Source organism: Helicoverpa zea, chromosome 17 (assembly GCF_022581195.2).
Source record: "Helicoverpa zea isolate HzStark_Cry1AcR chromosome 17, ilHelZeax1.1, whole genome shotgun sequence".
Taxonomy (NCBI): domain Eukaryota; kingdom Metazoa; phylum Arthropoda; class Insecta; order Lepidoptera; family Noctuidae; genus Helicoverpa; species Helicoverpa zea.
The window spans coordinates 9321139-9337480 of NC_061468.1; the positions used below are offsets into that span (position 1 = coordinate 9321139).

Below are 16342 nucleotides of genomic sequence, written 5' to 3' on the forward strand. Positions count from 1 at the left end.
TTAAGTTTAATGCAACTCATTTAAAACCCAAAAAATGTTTTATAGTTTAACATAATTAATGTATTTTTTTAGCTACTGTGACATAGAATAAGCGCCTTATTCTACCAATGAAAATCTTTTTGATAATGTTTTAACTAATTTATCTGACCATTAACCAAAGGTATGTTTCAGTTACGAGTTCTTCAACGACCTATACCACCGTTTCCTCTCGACTCCTAAGGTGGAAATGAAGTGTATGTGCTTACAAGCTATGAGCATAGTATATGGAAGGTACTTCGAAGACATCGGACCCTTTGCAGACACCAAGTATATTGTGCAAATGTTAGATAGGGTAAGAATGTCCTCATAATATTATAAAGCTGATTTTTGTTTGCTTGAGCATTTCTCAGGAATTGCTCTACTACGCGCGGCGAATGATGATCCCTATGACATTTCAGCTGACTGTTGTAATAGTGACAGGACGTCACTACAATGTTAAGCGCTAACGAACTGTCATAGGGATCATGATTCGCCGCGCGTAGTATAGTCTGTTTTAAGAAAATCTTGTGTTATACAGCTCATTTACCGAGAAAAGCTATATACTTTTATTCAGGTGCGCGAAGTATTTCCTACTGGAAACGAGCGAATTCCCAGGCGAAAGTGTTGAAATAATATCTCTCATACATCTTATACTAAGGGGTTACTAATTATCTTGTTTTGTTTCAGACATGTGATAGAATGGAACGAGATAGATTAGTACAGTTTCTATCAAAATTAATATTACATAGGAGAAATGTCAGCGATATATTAGAATGGAATGGTATTAGGTGAGTATTAGATTTCTTTTTTGGTCAAAATACCTACTATATTTAATATTTTTTTTTTTGGTGCCAAAAATTTTCTTCTTTATTTTTTTTGTTCCAGGATCCTAGTAGAACTAATGACACTAGCCCACCTACACACGTCCCGGGCTACAGTGCCGGCGCAGAGCAACGTGATCGAGGGTCCGCAGCAGCAGACCGGCGGCGACAGGGAGTGGTACTACAACGTCGACCAGGGAGACAAGGTGCAGAGGAAGGGCCCGGTCAGCTTCCAGCAGGTAGGATTGTATATCTGGTAGAATATGACGGGAATTTTGGTGGCAAAGATTGTTGGTTCAGTGAACAAACCGATAGTGTAGCCCAAACTGTTGGTCAATAGTAGGTGCCAAAACACACTGAAAAAGGGTGATCTAGATATAATTACTTTGCGTAGTAAATAGACGTGAAAAACAAGCACATTAATCTCTATAGTAGATCTAAATGCATATTTTTTGTTCCAGCTCAAAGACCTATACAAATCGGGCGAGATAAACAACAAGACGAAGGCCTGGGCCAACAGCATGGAGGGCTGGCGAGCTGTGGGCGGAGTGGCGCAGCTCAAGTGGACGCTGGCGGCGCGGGGGACCGCTGTGCTGGACGAGAGTGCTCTAGCTGCCACCGTGCTGGACCTGCTCATCACTTGCGCTAGATATTATCCCAGCAGGTAACTATATTGTGATGAAAAGACAAAAAAACAGATGGAAGAAGCAAAAGAAAATGGATGCCACCAGCATTACGCATGGAAATTCTTTACTTCATAGAAGATAGCTGGAAATTTAGATCTGTACTATTCTGAAATTCGGGACTTCATAGACGTGGTTTTACTTACAGCTGTCGCAGAGATTATATATCTATATTTCATGTAGGATAAAATGTGTACATAACTGGAATTCCATCTCTAGTACATAAATGCACAAATTAATAAATTATTGTAACCATGCTCACTGTTAACAACATAAAATGTTTTTGCAGAGATGAAGAAGACGCAGTAATAAGGCCGCTACCAAAAGTAAAGCGATTGCTATCAGAGCCAGCGTGTTTGGCACATGTCGTACAATTGTTGCTTACCTTCGACCCCATTCTTGTTGAAAAGGTAAGATCTTTTTGTCATAAATCCAGTTTAAAATAAAATACAAAAAATTACCATTGACTTGTCCAGTTTATGAATTTTAATCATAAAACAAAAGTGGGCTCCGTATTGTGCCCTGAGGAACACCTACCTGTACCAACAAACGAGTATCCTATTTGCGATGATTTTCTTTCTAGAACTGGAAATACCGATCCGCAGCTTACAATAAAGCATACAACAATACTAAATAAGCATCATAACAGTGCACTCAGAGTCAATTTAGGATGATTAACACAGTCAAAAGCCTTTGATAAATCAGCATTTGAATATTTCAGGTAGCTACACTCCTGTACGAGGTGATGCAAGACAACCCAGAGATCTCAAAGCTGTACTTAACAGGAGTATTCTACTTCATGTTACTGTACACGGGATCGAACTTGTTACCTATAGCAAGGTTCTTGAGGTTGACGCATATGAAGCAGGCGTTTAGAGCTGATCAGGTCAGTGAAATTCTTTATTATAAGAAGTTATTTATTTTTTTCTATTCTTTGGAGTTATTTAAGATTCTGATAATATTCCCTTTATGCACGACACACACATAATACACATAGATAGATATACATATTATTGTGTTAAGACACCCAATTGTCTGGAAATGCTCTATATTCGACAGTGATGTTCTAAATTTAAGTGGCATGCATTTCTTATGGCATCTTAAAACGTAACAAAAAAACCCTTTATAAAAATGTGTTTGTTTTCATTTTAGTCAAGTTCAGACATAATGCAGCGCTCGATATTAGGGCAGTTACTACCCGAAGCGATGGTGTGTTACCTAGAGAACCACGGCTCAGAGAAGTTCGCTCAAATCTTTCTGGGAGAGTGGGACACTCCTGAAGCCATCTGGAACTCGGAGATGAGGTATGTTTCATTAAAGAATATAGTAATTATTATGTGTGCTGCTACGATGTGTTTTCTTAGATTTTATTTGAGATCAGATCTTCGTAGAAGAACAGAATTTGGTTTCATGATTTTTGTAAAGGATCACTATCAGTTCCTAGTATGGTTATTCTGATTTGGACGCTGTGTACAAAAGGAGACAATAATGAATATACGTTTTTCCTTAGTATAAGTTGTCCCACAGGTAAAAGCATCCCGAAAGTCTTCCATCAATATAATAGTTCAGGAATTTAGTATGTATCGACTACATCTTTCTATATAGCATAGGTGGTTGTAGTATAAGAATTTGTATCTGGATATGGTTCAACTTGCCTGAAATACATTGTGAGGATAAAATTGACAAAAATAAATTATATTTTATTTGAATTATTTGTTCACTTACCAACAGACGCATGCTAATAATGAAAGTATCGGCCCACATCGGCGAGTTCACCCCGCGGCTCCGCGCCCACATCGCCGCGCGGTACCCGTACCTCGCCATCCCCGCCGTCTGCTACCCGCAGCTGCAGCACGAGCTGTTCTGCAACATGTTCTATCTGCGCCATCTCTGCGACACGCAGAAGTTCCCCGACTGGCCTATACCGGATCCGGTGAGTGTCGGCAATTTGCTTGGAACAGATCAAAATATACGCTGAACTCATTTTTAAGTACAGTCTTATTTTATTTTATTTTTATTTTTTTCATTCTTATTCTAATGTCGTAAAATAGCTTAAAAATTTATTTATTACTTTACTAGCTGTTGCCCGCGACTTCGTCTGCGAGGGCAATATAGACTTCCAATTTTCCAATTTCGTTCATTTAATCGTTCATTGCTCATCCCCCGTAGGTGATAGCGTAATAATATATAGCCTATGTGTTGAACCGGTCCCCAAGTAATAGTCATGCAAAATTTGATTTAAATCTATGCAGTACTTTTTGAGTTTATCCGGGACAAACATACAGACAAACAGATAAACAGACAAAAATTCTTAAAACTATATTTTTGGGTTCAGAATCGATTATGGATCACCCCCCAAGTATTCTTTAAAAAAAATATTCAATGTACAGTTTTGACTTTCCTATCATTTTATTATATTTATAGATAAACTAAAACTAATATTTTCCGACTACCTTTTGCTTAAGATAACTCAATGTTATATCCTCCTGGAACGGTCAGCACACCCGCGCGCCTCTTGCGTCGTCCTTGAAATAATTTATTTCAAGTGTCCTACTATTTTCGTATGTAGGAATGTTGAAATGCAACTCTTTTCTTTAGACCTCGACCATTACTAGAATCAATAAAACCGCTATTTCATAAATCATTTCCTTCTCCCCTATCCAGGTCGGTCTCCTCAAAGACGTGCTCGAAGCTTGGCGGAGGGAAGTCGAAAAGAAGCCACCATCCATGACAGCGAGCGAGGCATACGCAGCACTTGGCCTTGCGAGCGGCCAGCACGACGAGGCAGCCGTCCGCAAGGCGTACTACCGCCTCGCGCAGCAGTACCATCCGGATAAGAACCCGGAGGGACGGGTGAGTCACACTGAAAAAAGTTTTGAGTAACAAATAACAAACAATTGAGTAACCTGTTACATAAAAATAGTGACTACATAACTATAGTTCTTATTAGACAAATTCAGTTTTGTTATTAGAGATCTGTTATTAGTAGCTCGACAAAAATGATAACTTCTTAACAAATTTATTATTCACGTTGTACCAAAGTGTTCTAGAATAAATAACTTAATATGTGTATTATAAAACAAAAGTGTTATGTAAAAATAGCCACGTTTTATTGTTAGCGCGTACAAATCCGTTTGGTTAAAACTTGATCATGGGTTTGGTATAGTTCAGTTATTAGTAACATCACTATAATATTATTGTAACCAAACTATTTTGTTATTTGTAACTGAACTTTTCGGTTAAAAGTAACATAACTTTTTAGTTAGAGTGACTGCTCCGATCAGCCCGCGAAATTCAAATTTTCTTACGTTTTTTTGCAATTTGCAGGCCAGTGCTAGGTTGTATGTTGATTAAAATATTGTTCACGATTGTAAGACGTATGTAGTTACAGAACTAATAATCATCAAAAGCATGAGTACAATCCTCCAAGTTCTAAAAGGTCTAGCAATGACTTTGACCTTGAAAAAATCTTTTTTGCTAGACCTTTTAGAACTTGGAGGATTGTACTGATGCTTTTGATGATTATTAGTTCTGTAACTACATACGTCTTACAATCGTGAACAATATTTTAATCAACATACAACCTAGCACTGGCCAGCAAATTGCAAAAAACGTAAGAAAATTTGAATTTCGCGGGCTACCCTGTAGCATCAGCCTGAAGTGTTTTTTTTTTCTTGTAGATTTTCATTTACCTACCTATAAGAAGTTTTAGCAAGATATATCCTGCCCCAAATCTTACCTACTATGGTATTCATTTCGGTTACAAACTTGAGATAGAATAAGAAAAACAAATTTGTTTTTTACAATTATATTTATTTATTAAGTATCAAATCAATTAATTTTAGTAGGAACTTATAATTAATTCAGACAAAGAGCTAGCACACTATACTAGCCAAACCTAGCTACATACACTATAATAGTATTTAAAATTCGATCATTTCCATTTTTCATCAGGTAATGTCTGTACAACTGGCAAATCTTCCACTGTATACAGCATTATTTGGTTGTTTGAGTCCGGAGTAGTATTAGAACACTGAAATATAAAATAATATCCTGATCAAACTCTAACATGGTTTTATATGACGACCACTGTCCGAGACAGTGACAGGGACTGATGGCTGAACATGCCTTCCAAAGCACAGGATAACCTATTGGACAGACAACAACCCTGGATTTGGTTCGGCCTGCATTATCCTAATCAAACTGGGAACAACTTCACAAAATGACTTTCATGCTCTAAGTATTTTCAATGGGATTCAATTCCACAACCTCTGGATCAGGTGCCAAAGCCCCAAACCACTAGACCACAGAGACAGTAATGAAATTAAAAAGTAATCATTACTAACATACATACATGAATTATAACATATATAAATGTTTTTATTAAATATTTTAATGTTAACTAGCAAATGTCACGCGATTTCACCCGTGTAGTTCCCGTTCCCGTACTATGGAGATAAACTATAGCCTATGTTACTCACGGTAAATGTAGCTTTCTAATTATAAAAGGATTTTTGAAATTGGTGCAGTAGTTTTTGAGTTTATTCATTACAAACATACACACACACACACACACACACAGAAATACAAATCTTTTCGCTTTATAATATTAGTGTAGATTTAAATGACTAATTAAGTATTAATTGTTGTTATTATTACTTACAGTGTTCTCAAAAGCATTTGACATTATATTGGTCAAAAGTTTGATTTTTGTCGTCAGCTTAGCCCTAAGTCTTTCAAGTCAGCCTCTGACAACATTTGGAGAGTCTCCACATCAATGGATTCTTCTGAAATAATATGGATAAGTTTAGTCTTTTTATCTCCGCACTAAGTCAGTTAGTCAGCTTGTTTACTAGTACCACGGGACTTTTCTTAATAAAAATAAGAGTTGGTTGGGAGAGGACAGGCCCTAGGTTATGTAGGTGCGGGGGTCAGTGGATCATCTTTGGGTGTGGTAGGTAGGCAGTTAATAATATCATACACTAGGAAAGCAAAAGACCTGCATAAATAGTCAAACAATAGCTCATAACAGTCCATTGCTGAACATATATACGTTCTCCAATACTGCAGAGTACTGTCATAATCTCCATGTTTGGAAGAAAACGCTGCTACCCTGCCGTTTCCTGGCCTACGAAGGTACCTATTAGGCGGTAAACCTTGACATCAGTCGCCTTGTGCGACACCCTGATGTGTAGTAGTATGGTGCTTGCTTTTCTACTTTTCGGCAAAGTAGCACTACGCATCAGAAGAATGCAAAAGTGCATCTAACGGGAAATGCCCTGTTTAAAATAGTGATTTAACGAATGAAACACTACCTATCGTCCTAATTATGTAAGAAATAGAAGTGAAAAACACTCACCCAAAAATTTTGGAATGTAAGCTTCCAATCCCCAAGACCGCAGATAGTCCGAGATCGTTTTCTCTGCCGCCTCGTCTACCGGCGGCGGCTCCATTCTTGAAATCTTCTTGACGTTGCTTGATGATATATGATTCATGCATAAGATCGAAAACGCCGGCTTTCCCGCTCGCCATAGACGATGCACATTGCACAACAGACACACATCCACTACCTAGACCTACACTCGCCTCGCAAGTACCTACTCGCAACGCAACACGAGAAGAACAGGTTTCTACAGGTTACTTCCGTGACCGTGTCTGATGCAACCAAAACGTTTTGTTATGCGCAGCATTACTTTATTCACCACCTATTATATTGCTGTATTATTGAGAACCAAAAATATTCTAAAACCAACATAATCAATATTAGTTGATCACAGCCAAATTTTTTGTTTAATTTTAGTAACTTTGCAAAACAAATCTCAACAATACTATTTAGCTCAGTGGCGGATTTACCAATAGGCCAAGTAGGCCAGTGCCTAGAGCGGCAGATTTAGAGGGGCGGCAAATTTTGCGAATTTTTTTACAGTTTTTTTTTTATAATTATACGAGTACACAATCCATATATAAATAAACGATTAATAAACTCACTGTAATATATGCTTAGGTTTATGTGATCATGAATTTTAAAATATTCCAATAGCGTTTCAATAAAAATAAATTGAAAAATCCGCTCGCTTCGCTCGCGGTTTCTTCATCTTTTCTGGTTTATTCTGCGCTCTTTGAGTCCAATCTAACAAAAAGTTAAAGCACCGAAGTAGCAAAAATAACTGACGCTCTACGCTGAGATTTCTAAGCTGTTCAGGAGGTGGAGGACTTTTGTGTCCCAAATAATTTCGCTTTTGTGTCCTCAAAACTCAACAAATTAAATATTAAAATTCCTCCAAAACAGGAAATATGGTCTATAGTGCAAGCTTACTCACCAACAGAGCAGTCATCTACTTTAGAAATCGATGCATTTTACTCAACTCTCAACATCGCCCTAAAAAAGTACACATACAAACACTGCATAGTAATGGGAGATTTCAATGCTCAGATTGGAAGTCCACGAAATGGAGAAGATATTGTACTTGGCCCTTACATCAGAGGGAAAAGAACAAGGAACGGACAAAAACTAATAGAAATGGCGATGGAAAATAACATGAGGATAATGAACAGCCTATTCAAGAAAAGAACTTCAAAAAGATGGACTTGGGAATCGCCAGGCGGCAGTTTCAAAAACGAAATTGATTACATCTTAACAAATAGACCAAAATTAATTGACGACTGCGGCACCATTTATCTAAATTTTAATAGCGACCACCGAGTCCTCAGAGCACGTCTGAGCAGGTCAATGGGCACTATTAAAAGTCGACCCTTCAAAGTCAGAAGACCAACACCAAATAACAAACAAATGTTAAACACCATCAAAGACAAACTGAAATTAGTGACAGAATCATCCTTCGAGGGTATAAATACTCAGCAGAATTACAACATACTACATGAAATATTGACATTGAGACCAGAACCTGATACTAAATATAATACGAAGGATAAGAAAAACTTGTCAGAGAAAGTAATTACACTCCTAGAAGCAAGATCAAAACTGTTAAATACTACAAAGAAAACAAAAAAAATAGCGAAATAAGTAAAGAAATCAAAAACCAAATAAGAAAAGACAGAGAACGCACTAGGCGTGAAACTTTTGAAAAATACATAAGCAAAACCGGAGGTATTAAAAAGCTCTAAAAACTTTAAAAGAAAAGAAAGACTGGATACCCAATATGAAAGACCGACTTTCGAAAACGAAAACAAAAAGATATGATATACTGTCAATAGCAACTACATTCTACGAAAACCTTTACTCCAGCAAGAACCAAATAGTAAACACCGACTTAAATAACACCGACGCGGTTCCACCTATACTAATAGAAGAAATATACAAGGCAATAGAAACACAGAAGAAGGATAAAGCTCCCGGCCCTGATAATATCAGCAACGAATTACTTACAGATTGTAAAAACGAGCTAGTACCACTACTTAAACACATTTTCAACGACATATTGCACACCGAGGAAATTCCTGCACAGTGGACTACATCAACAATAATCCTACTCCATAAAAAGGGGGACAAAGGAGAAATTAACAACTACAGACCCAATAAGCCTAATGTCGAACATTACAAAATTTTTGCAAAAATTGTCCTAAGGCGAATAACCAAAACTCTTGATGAAAACCAGCCCAAGGAACAGGCTGGCTTCCGGTCAGGCTATTCAACATTGGACCATATACTAACGGTAAGACAACTTTTTGAAAAAGCCAAAGAGTTTAAAGTGCCCTTCTACTGTTGCTTCATCGATTTCAACAAGGCATTTGACTCAATAGAACACAACAGTATCTGGCAATGTCTGAAGAAACAAGGAGTCGACCAGAAATACATTAGGATTTTAAAAAAAGCATATGATGATGATGATGATGTCCTCCTAGCCGATTATCGGCTACGGCGGCTGTTCTCATGTAAGGAGATTAGCCAACTGCGCAGGACATATTATAGTGCACAAGCATTTGCGCAGACACAGGTGCACTCCCTATTCCTTCACTCTCATAGCCCGATGGGACGGGAATCCGACACGACCGGAAAGAGATCAGGCGCAGGACCGACATTTACGTGCTCTCCGATGCACGGGTGAATCAATCACCAACTTCCAGGCTTCGGGCTGCTTTGTGAAAGTCTTCTAAAACCCACAAAGCGATTTCGGCCCGACTCGGGAATCGAACCCGAGACCTCGTGCTCAGCAGCCACACTTGCGACAACTAGACCAACGAGGCAGTCAAAAAAGCATATACACTAACAGTACAGCAAGAATAAAACTAGAGAAACAAGGGAAACAAATAAACATAAACAGAGGCGTACGCCAGGGAGATCCACTGTCACCTAAATTATTCACAGCTGTACTGGAAGATATCTTTCGGAGACTGGAATGGGACCACTACGGACTTAACATAAATGGCGAAAATCTTACACACTTGAGGTTCGCTGATGACATAATAATACTGGCAAGGAGCAAAGACCAACTACAATACATGATCACTGATCTGGATAGAGAAAGCCGCAAGGTAGGTCTGACGATGAACACTTCAAAACCCAAAGCTATGACAAACGCATTGGAAGACAATATTCTTTTAAACGGCGAACCAGTAGAGTTTGTAAAAGAATACACTTACTTGGGCCAACAAATCTCGGTCACTGATATAATGACAAAAGAAATCGACACAAGGATTGGAAATGCATGGAAACGCTACTGGGGGTTTAAGGAAATAATGAAGAATACAGAAATCAAAACGTACGTGAAAACAAAACTGTATAACACTTGTATACTCCCAGTCTTGACATATGGCTGCGAGACATGGGCTCTCACCAAAGCGCAATATAAGAAACTTGAAACGTGTCAGACGGCAATGCAAAGAAGCATGCTAAATATAAGAAAATCTGATAGAATAAGAAACACCACTATCCGAAGGCGCATGAAAATTGAGAATGTCACAACTAGAATAAGGAAACTAAAGTGGAAATGGTCCGGCCACATAGTCAGAGGCAATGACAAGTGGAACAACAACATAATATCTTGGTACCCTAGGGACAAGAAAAGAAATCGAGGAAGACAGTACCGAAGATGGGATGACGAAATTAAAAGCATAGCAGGGTATATATGGACTAGAAGAGCCCAATACAGAGCAGAGTGGAAGGAAATGGAGGAGGCCTTTGCCAAAGTTGGGCAAACAGACCAGGTCGTTGGTGTCATCAACTCGTCAGAGTTGTTAGATTAAGATTGTATACTGTAAACAAGGTCTGAATAAAGGCTATTTTTATTTTTATTTTATTTTTTATTTTATTTAATATATGCTTAGGTTTATGTGATCATGAATTTTAAAATATTCCAATAGCGTTTCAATAAAAATAAATTGAAAAATCCGCTCGCTTCGCTCGCGGTTTCTTCATCTTTTCTGGTTTATTCTGCGCTCTTTGAGTCCAATCTAACAAAAAGTTAAAGCACCGAAGTAGCAAAAACAACTGACGCTCTACGCTGACGATTTCTAAGCTGTTCAGGAGGTGGAGGACTTTTGTATCCCAAATAATTTCGCTTTTGTGTCCTCAAAACTCAAAAAATTTGGCGCTCGCTACGCTCGCGACTTTTTCACTTTAGGCCGGTTTTATAAACTCGTTTTGGTACTTTACTGTTCTAAATCTTAAAAATTTTGCGCTCGCTGCGCTCGCGGCTTTTTTACTTGACACTGGTTTCTATAAAACTAGTTAGCGCTTTATAACTTTGCAGTGGTATGACTCCGGTTTCTTTATGTTAAACCTAGCAAAAAGCACCATGAATGATTTCTACACAATTTTTAAGTACTTCAATTACAATTTTAGTCCGTGATTATATTGTGTCGTTTTTTTGGGGGGGTGCCACCCGATGGGTGCGCCTCTGATATAGTACCTACCCGAACGAATGAACCGATTTTAATTTAGTATTTTTTTTGTATTACAGGTGTTTTACGGGCGAGTTTCATGAAAATCAATTGAGCCGTTTAAAAGTTACAGAGGTTTTACGCTTTAAAGTCGCTGTCAGATAAACTTGTTAGGTCAACATTAAACTCTTCGATACATAGCGGGTTGCAAAAATAATCTAGTAACTGACAGAAATATCATTAAGTTCACAATCATTAGGGGCGGCAAAAATTGAATGGCCTACTAGCGGCAAATTTGTAAATCCGCCACTGATTTAGCTGGTAACAAACTAATATAGCAGACTTGAAAAACAGCAACTATTCGTTAAAAAAATAGTTTTAGTTGGGTCAACTGTAAAGTCACAAGTGTGTAGAGTATAGCAAAACATATTATGTTGCAAAGTGCCGAAACCGAATTTTGTATTGGATAACATAAAATTTTGTAGCTTATAACCAACTCAAATAACAAAAATATTTTTGTAAAATGCAACAGAAGCAGTTGATCAATACGTAAATGAAATTCGTTTGTCTTTTATCAAGGTTAGGTTATTTGTGAATTAACTCAACTAGTTTTGTAAAATACTTTTTTCAGTGCACTCGAAATATTAAAGTCACTCACTGATTTATTATTCTTATTACCCTTTAGTGTATAACTAGAAAAAAAGTTATTTGTGAGGTTGATAGAACAGGATATGGAAAAAGAGAACATGCTGCACCGATCACAAATAAAATTGGGTTGAGGTCAGGATGATGATGGCTGGGTGGAGGATGTTATACCTCTTAAACTCTAGTCCGTAGTCATCTCATCATCATACTATATATCCTGTCCTTAGTATAATTAGAGTGTTGAATCAACATGCAATTAAAATATGTCCTATATTTTTGTTACTGTCGCTATATGCATAATAGCTCAAATATTAAGTAACCATTTGAGACCTCTAATACTAAATTACTTATCTAAATACTGTTGCACAGGATCGTTTCGAAGCAGTGAACCAAGCGTACGAGTTCCTGTGCAGTCGCAACGTGTGGACGGGCGACGGACCCAACACTAACAACATCGTGCTCATTCTCAGAACACAGACTATACTCTTCCAGAGGTATTCCGAAGGTAAGCTTATAATGGAGCAAGTCGACAGGTAATTGATGAAAAATCTACGTTTACTCTGATATTACTTAAACACCAAAATAATAAATATTTGTAGAGGTTGTAAACGAAAGAATTTAAAATGTTAGGTATAATGACGCGCAACGTTTTACTGGGTTTTTCGATTTTATTCATGTTTTCTTTGTGATCTGAGAATCAATGTACCGATAGTATGCATCCGCCAACTTCTATGGTCACTAACTACTACAATGTAATGTAATCCTTTAGGAGCAAACTTATGTAAGAACGCTGGTACCCATAACATAAGTTAAATCACATGTAAAAACGACACTTTTTTTCCTACAGTCCTAGCTCCCTACAAATACGCGGGCTACCCGCAACTCCTGCGCACTGCTCGTCTGGAAGCGGAAGCTGATCAGTTGTTCGCGGAAAGAGATGCAGCGCCTTTACTGCCCGCTGCTTGCGAACTTGCGCATGCGACTGTCAGATGTTCCGCGTTGAATGCTGAAGAGTTGAGACGGGAGGGAGGATTGCAGGTAATGTATACTTCTTGATATGTTAATTTTTGAACATAAACCATCGTACCACTAAAACTTTTAAACGTCTGTTGAACACTTGTCAAAAAAAAAATGACAAATTATGACGTTGAAATAAAGTCCGTTTTGCAGCCACACTTTTTTAGACAAGTATTTAACAAGACAGATCTTTTAAATCTTTTAATTTTTTCAAGTTTTTGTAGTAAGGCTGTTATATTTTTTTTTGCTGTAATCTCATCGATTTGTTTATTTATTCCGGTGGATCAAGCCCTTATTAAGTTTGTAGTCTCCATCTAGGTATATATGGGTAGTACATAAGGGGAGTACAAAAGAGTACATAAAGGAATAAATAATACAGTACATCCATAGGGGGTTTATACAAAGGAGAAATAAGCGTGACGTCTTGTATATTTACAGTTTTTTTTTTTAACAAGTATCAAATTTTAAATACAGTTTAACTTTCGTTTTACAAGGTTTAATTAAATACAATACCCCTTCAATTATTTAAGTTTTTGACAACTTCTAACAAAATTCTAGAGGGTATCGCTATACACATAAGCGGGCCGGCATTATTCGGCGTTCGGGCGATAAAATAGAATATGTGTAGATGAATGTTCGAGAATCACTATGCGCTCGGCTGCCGAACTCAAAGAACCGCAAGTCGATTCTTGCGCATGCCGTACGGCTTATAGCGATAAATTTTATTTCAGAAGTGACTTGTGTTTTGTGAAGTATAGTAATTGTTTTGGGTCGGTTTTGTTGTTCGACAAATATTGTCGAATCAATCGATCTTTTAAAAAGAGTGTCCATGGAGTTTCTTGCCGGTTCTACTCCATGAGACCAACTCTTTTTGACCATGCAACTAGTTTGACAATCCGAAAGAGCTTTTATAGGCCTATTTGAACTATATTTTTTTACTTTGAATACTCATTCACACTAACTTTCATCTCCAGGTTCTCCACGAGGCCATGTCTCGCTGCGTCCCTGTGCTATCAGAGACGAGCAAGCCGGGTGATATGAGTGCGGCGGTGTGTGCGCACGCGGCGCGCTGCTTCGCCGTGGCCGCCGCCTTCCCCGCCTGCCGCGCCGTCTGCGCTGACATGCCGCAGCTCTGCGCTGACCTCGTGCCGCTGCTGAGGAGGCCGGTGAGTTGCCGCGGTACTGTAGGGGTGAAGCCATGCCCCGTGCGAGAGGAGCAAGCCGGGCGACATGAGCGCGGCGGTGTGTGGCCGCCGCCTTCCCCGCCTGCCGCGCCGTCTGCGCTGACATGCCGCAGCTCTGCGCTGACCTCGTGCCGCTGCTGAGGAGGCCGGTGAGTTGCCGCGGTACTGTAGGGGTGAAGCCATGCCCCGTGCGAGAGGAGCAAGCCGGGCGACATGAGCGCGGCGGTGTGTGGCCGCCGCCTTCCCCGCCTGCCGCGCCGTCTGCGCTGACATGCCGCAGCTCTGCGCTGACCTCGTGCCGCTGCTGAGGAGGCCGGTGAGTTGCCGCGGTACTGTAGGGGTGAAGCCATGCCCCGTGCGAGAGGAGCAAGCCGGGCGACATGAGCGCGGCGGTGTGTGGCCGCCGCCTTCCCCGCCTGCCGCGCCGTCTGCGCTGACATGCCGCAGCTCTGCGCTGACCTCGTGCCGCTGCTGAGGAGGCCGGTGAGTTGCCGCGGTACTGTAGGGGTGAAGCCATGCCCCGTGCGAGAGGAGCAAGCCGGGCGACATGAGCGCGGCGGTGTGTGGCCGCCGCCTTCCCCGCCTGCCGCGCCGTCTGCGCTGACATGCCGCAGCTCTGCGCTGACCTCGTGCCGCTGCTGAGGAGGCCGGTGAGTTGCCGCGGTACTGTAGGGGTGAAGCCATGCCCCGTGCGAGAGGAGCAAGCCGGGCGACATGAGCGCGGCGGTGTGTGGCCGCCGCCTTCCCCGCCTGCCGCGCCGTCTGCGCTGACATGCCGCAGCTCTGCGCTGACCTCGTGCCGCTGCTGAGGAGGCCGGTGAGTTGCCGCGGTACTGTAGGGGTGAAGCCATGCCCCGTGCGAGAGGAGCAAGCCGGGCGACATGAGCGCGGCGGTGTGTGGCCGCCGCCTTCCCCGCCTGCCGCGCCGTCTGCGCTGACATGCCGCAGCTCTGCGCTGACCTCGTGCCGCTGCTGAGGAGGCCGGTGAGTTGCCGCGGTACTGTAGGGGTGAAGCCATGCCCCGTGCGAGAGGAGCAAGCCGGGCGACATGAGCGCGGCGGTGTGTGGCCGCCGCCTTCCCCGCCTGCCGCGCCGTCTGCGCTGACATGCCGCAGCTCTGCGCTGACCTCGTGCCGCTGCTGAGGAGGCCGGTGAGTTGCCGCGGTACTGTAGGGGTGAAGCCATGCCCCGTGCGAGAGGAGCAAGCCGGGCGACATGAGCGCGGCGGTGTGTGGCCGCCGCCTTCCCCGCCTGCCGCGCCGTCTGCGCTGACATGCCGCAGCTCTGCGCTGACCTCGTGCCGCTGCTGAGGAGGCCGGTGAGTTGCCGCGGTACTGTAGGGGTGAAGCCATGCCCCGTGCGAGAGGAGCAAGCCGGGCGACACGAGCGCAGAACTTATAAGGAGCCAAACGGGAATGGCAAATAGTGTTAACTATCGAATAACTAAGTCATATTTTATCAGTAACAAGTGGAACCGGATCTCAGTACTATGTTTTACAATAGCGTATTTACGTGTGAAAGTGATATGGTGAGAAAGAATGTAACTTGTGAGATGACGGCAGATAGAAGAGTATGGAAGGAGAAAACATGCTGCGCCGATCCCAAATAAAATTGGGATAAGGGCAGGAGGATAATGATGATGATGACTACTGATACAAATAATCCTCTCTCCCCAGCACCTAGGCGAGACGGCATGTGCCGGCGCGGCGGCAGTGGGCGCTCTAGCCGCAGAGCCGGAGTGCCGCTCGCAGCTGGCCCGTGCTGCCGCGATACCGGCGTTACTGCCGCCCGCGCTGCGGTACGATTATACGCTAGCTGAGTCGGGCGTCGATACTGATGCGCAGCTTAATAAACAGGTATGTTATGTAGTTATATAGGTGCTTGATTGTGGGTCAAATTAATTGGAGCCATGGCTAGACATGATAACCATTTGACCTTATAAATGTCGGAGATTATTTATAGGTACAGGTTGAAAATTACGCCAAAATTTTAGTACTTTACAAAAATATCCTTTCATGCGGTATATTGCAATGCCGTAAAAGGAAAACCCTCTCGATGCCATTGCAACAATTTTGACGCAATTGAATTTATGTCATATTGGCACGAGATAAGTTTAAGTATCCTCTGTCAAAAA

The 16342-nt window shown here is 41.2% G+C and overlaps 1 protein-coding gene and 1 long non-coding RNA gene across 2 annotated transcripts in view; one reads left to right on the forward strand and one right to left on the reverse strand.

The window, feature by feature from the left end:
- Positions 1-16342, forward strand: part of LOC124637964 (dnaJ homolog subfamily C member 13) — a 42990-nt gene that overhangs the window by 13847 nt on the left and 12801 nt on the right. The window contains exons 15-27 of the mRNA XM_047174713.1: positions 172-331; positions 706-806; positions 904-1078; positions 1301-1503; positions 1812-1932; positions 2244-2408; positions 2675-2826; positions 3254-3455; positions 4187-4375; positions 12377-12512; positions 12855-13045; positions 13999-14190; positions 15885-16064. Coding sequence (XP_047030669.1) covers positions 172-331; positions 706-806; positions 904-1078; positions 1301-1503; positions 1812-1932; positions 2244-2408; positions 2675-2826; positions 3254-3455; positions 4187-4375; positions 12377-12512; positions 12855-13045; positions 13999-14190; positions 15885-16064 — 2167 coding nt within the window. The remainder of the gene's footprint in view (positions 1-171; positions 332-705; positions 807-903; positions 1079-1300; positions 1504-1811; positions 1933-2243; positions 2409-2674; positions 2827-3253; positions 3456-4186; positions 4376-12376; positions 12513-12854; positions 13046-13998; positions 14191-15884; positions 16065-16342) is intronic.
- On the reverse strand, positions 5319-7183 carry LOC124637965. Its single transcript, XR_006985312.1, has 3 exons — positions 6882-7183; positions 6186-6309; positions 5319-5555 (listed from the first exon to the last, which is right to left on the reverse strand). It is a non-coding gene; the product is annotated as an uncharacterized LOC124637965 (long non-coding RNA).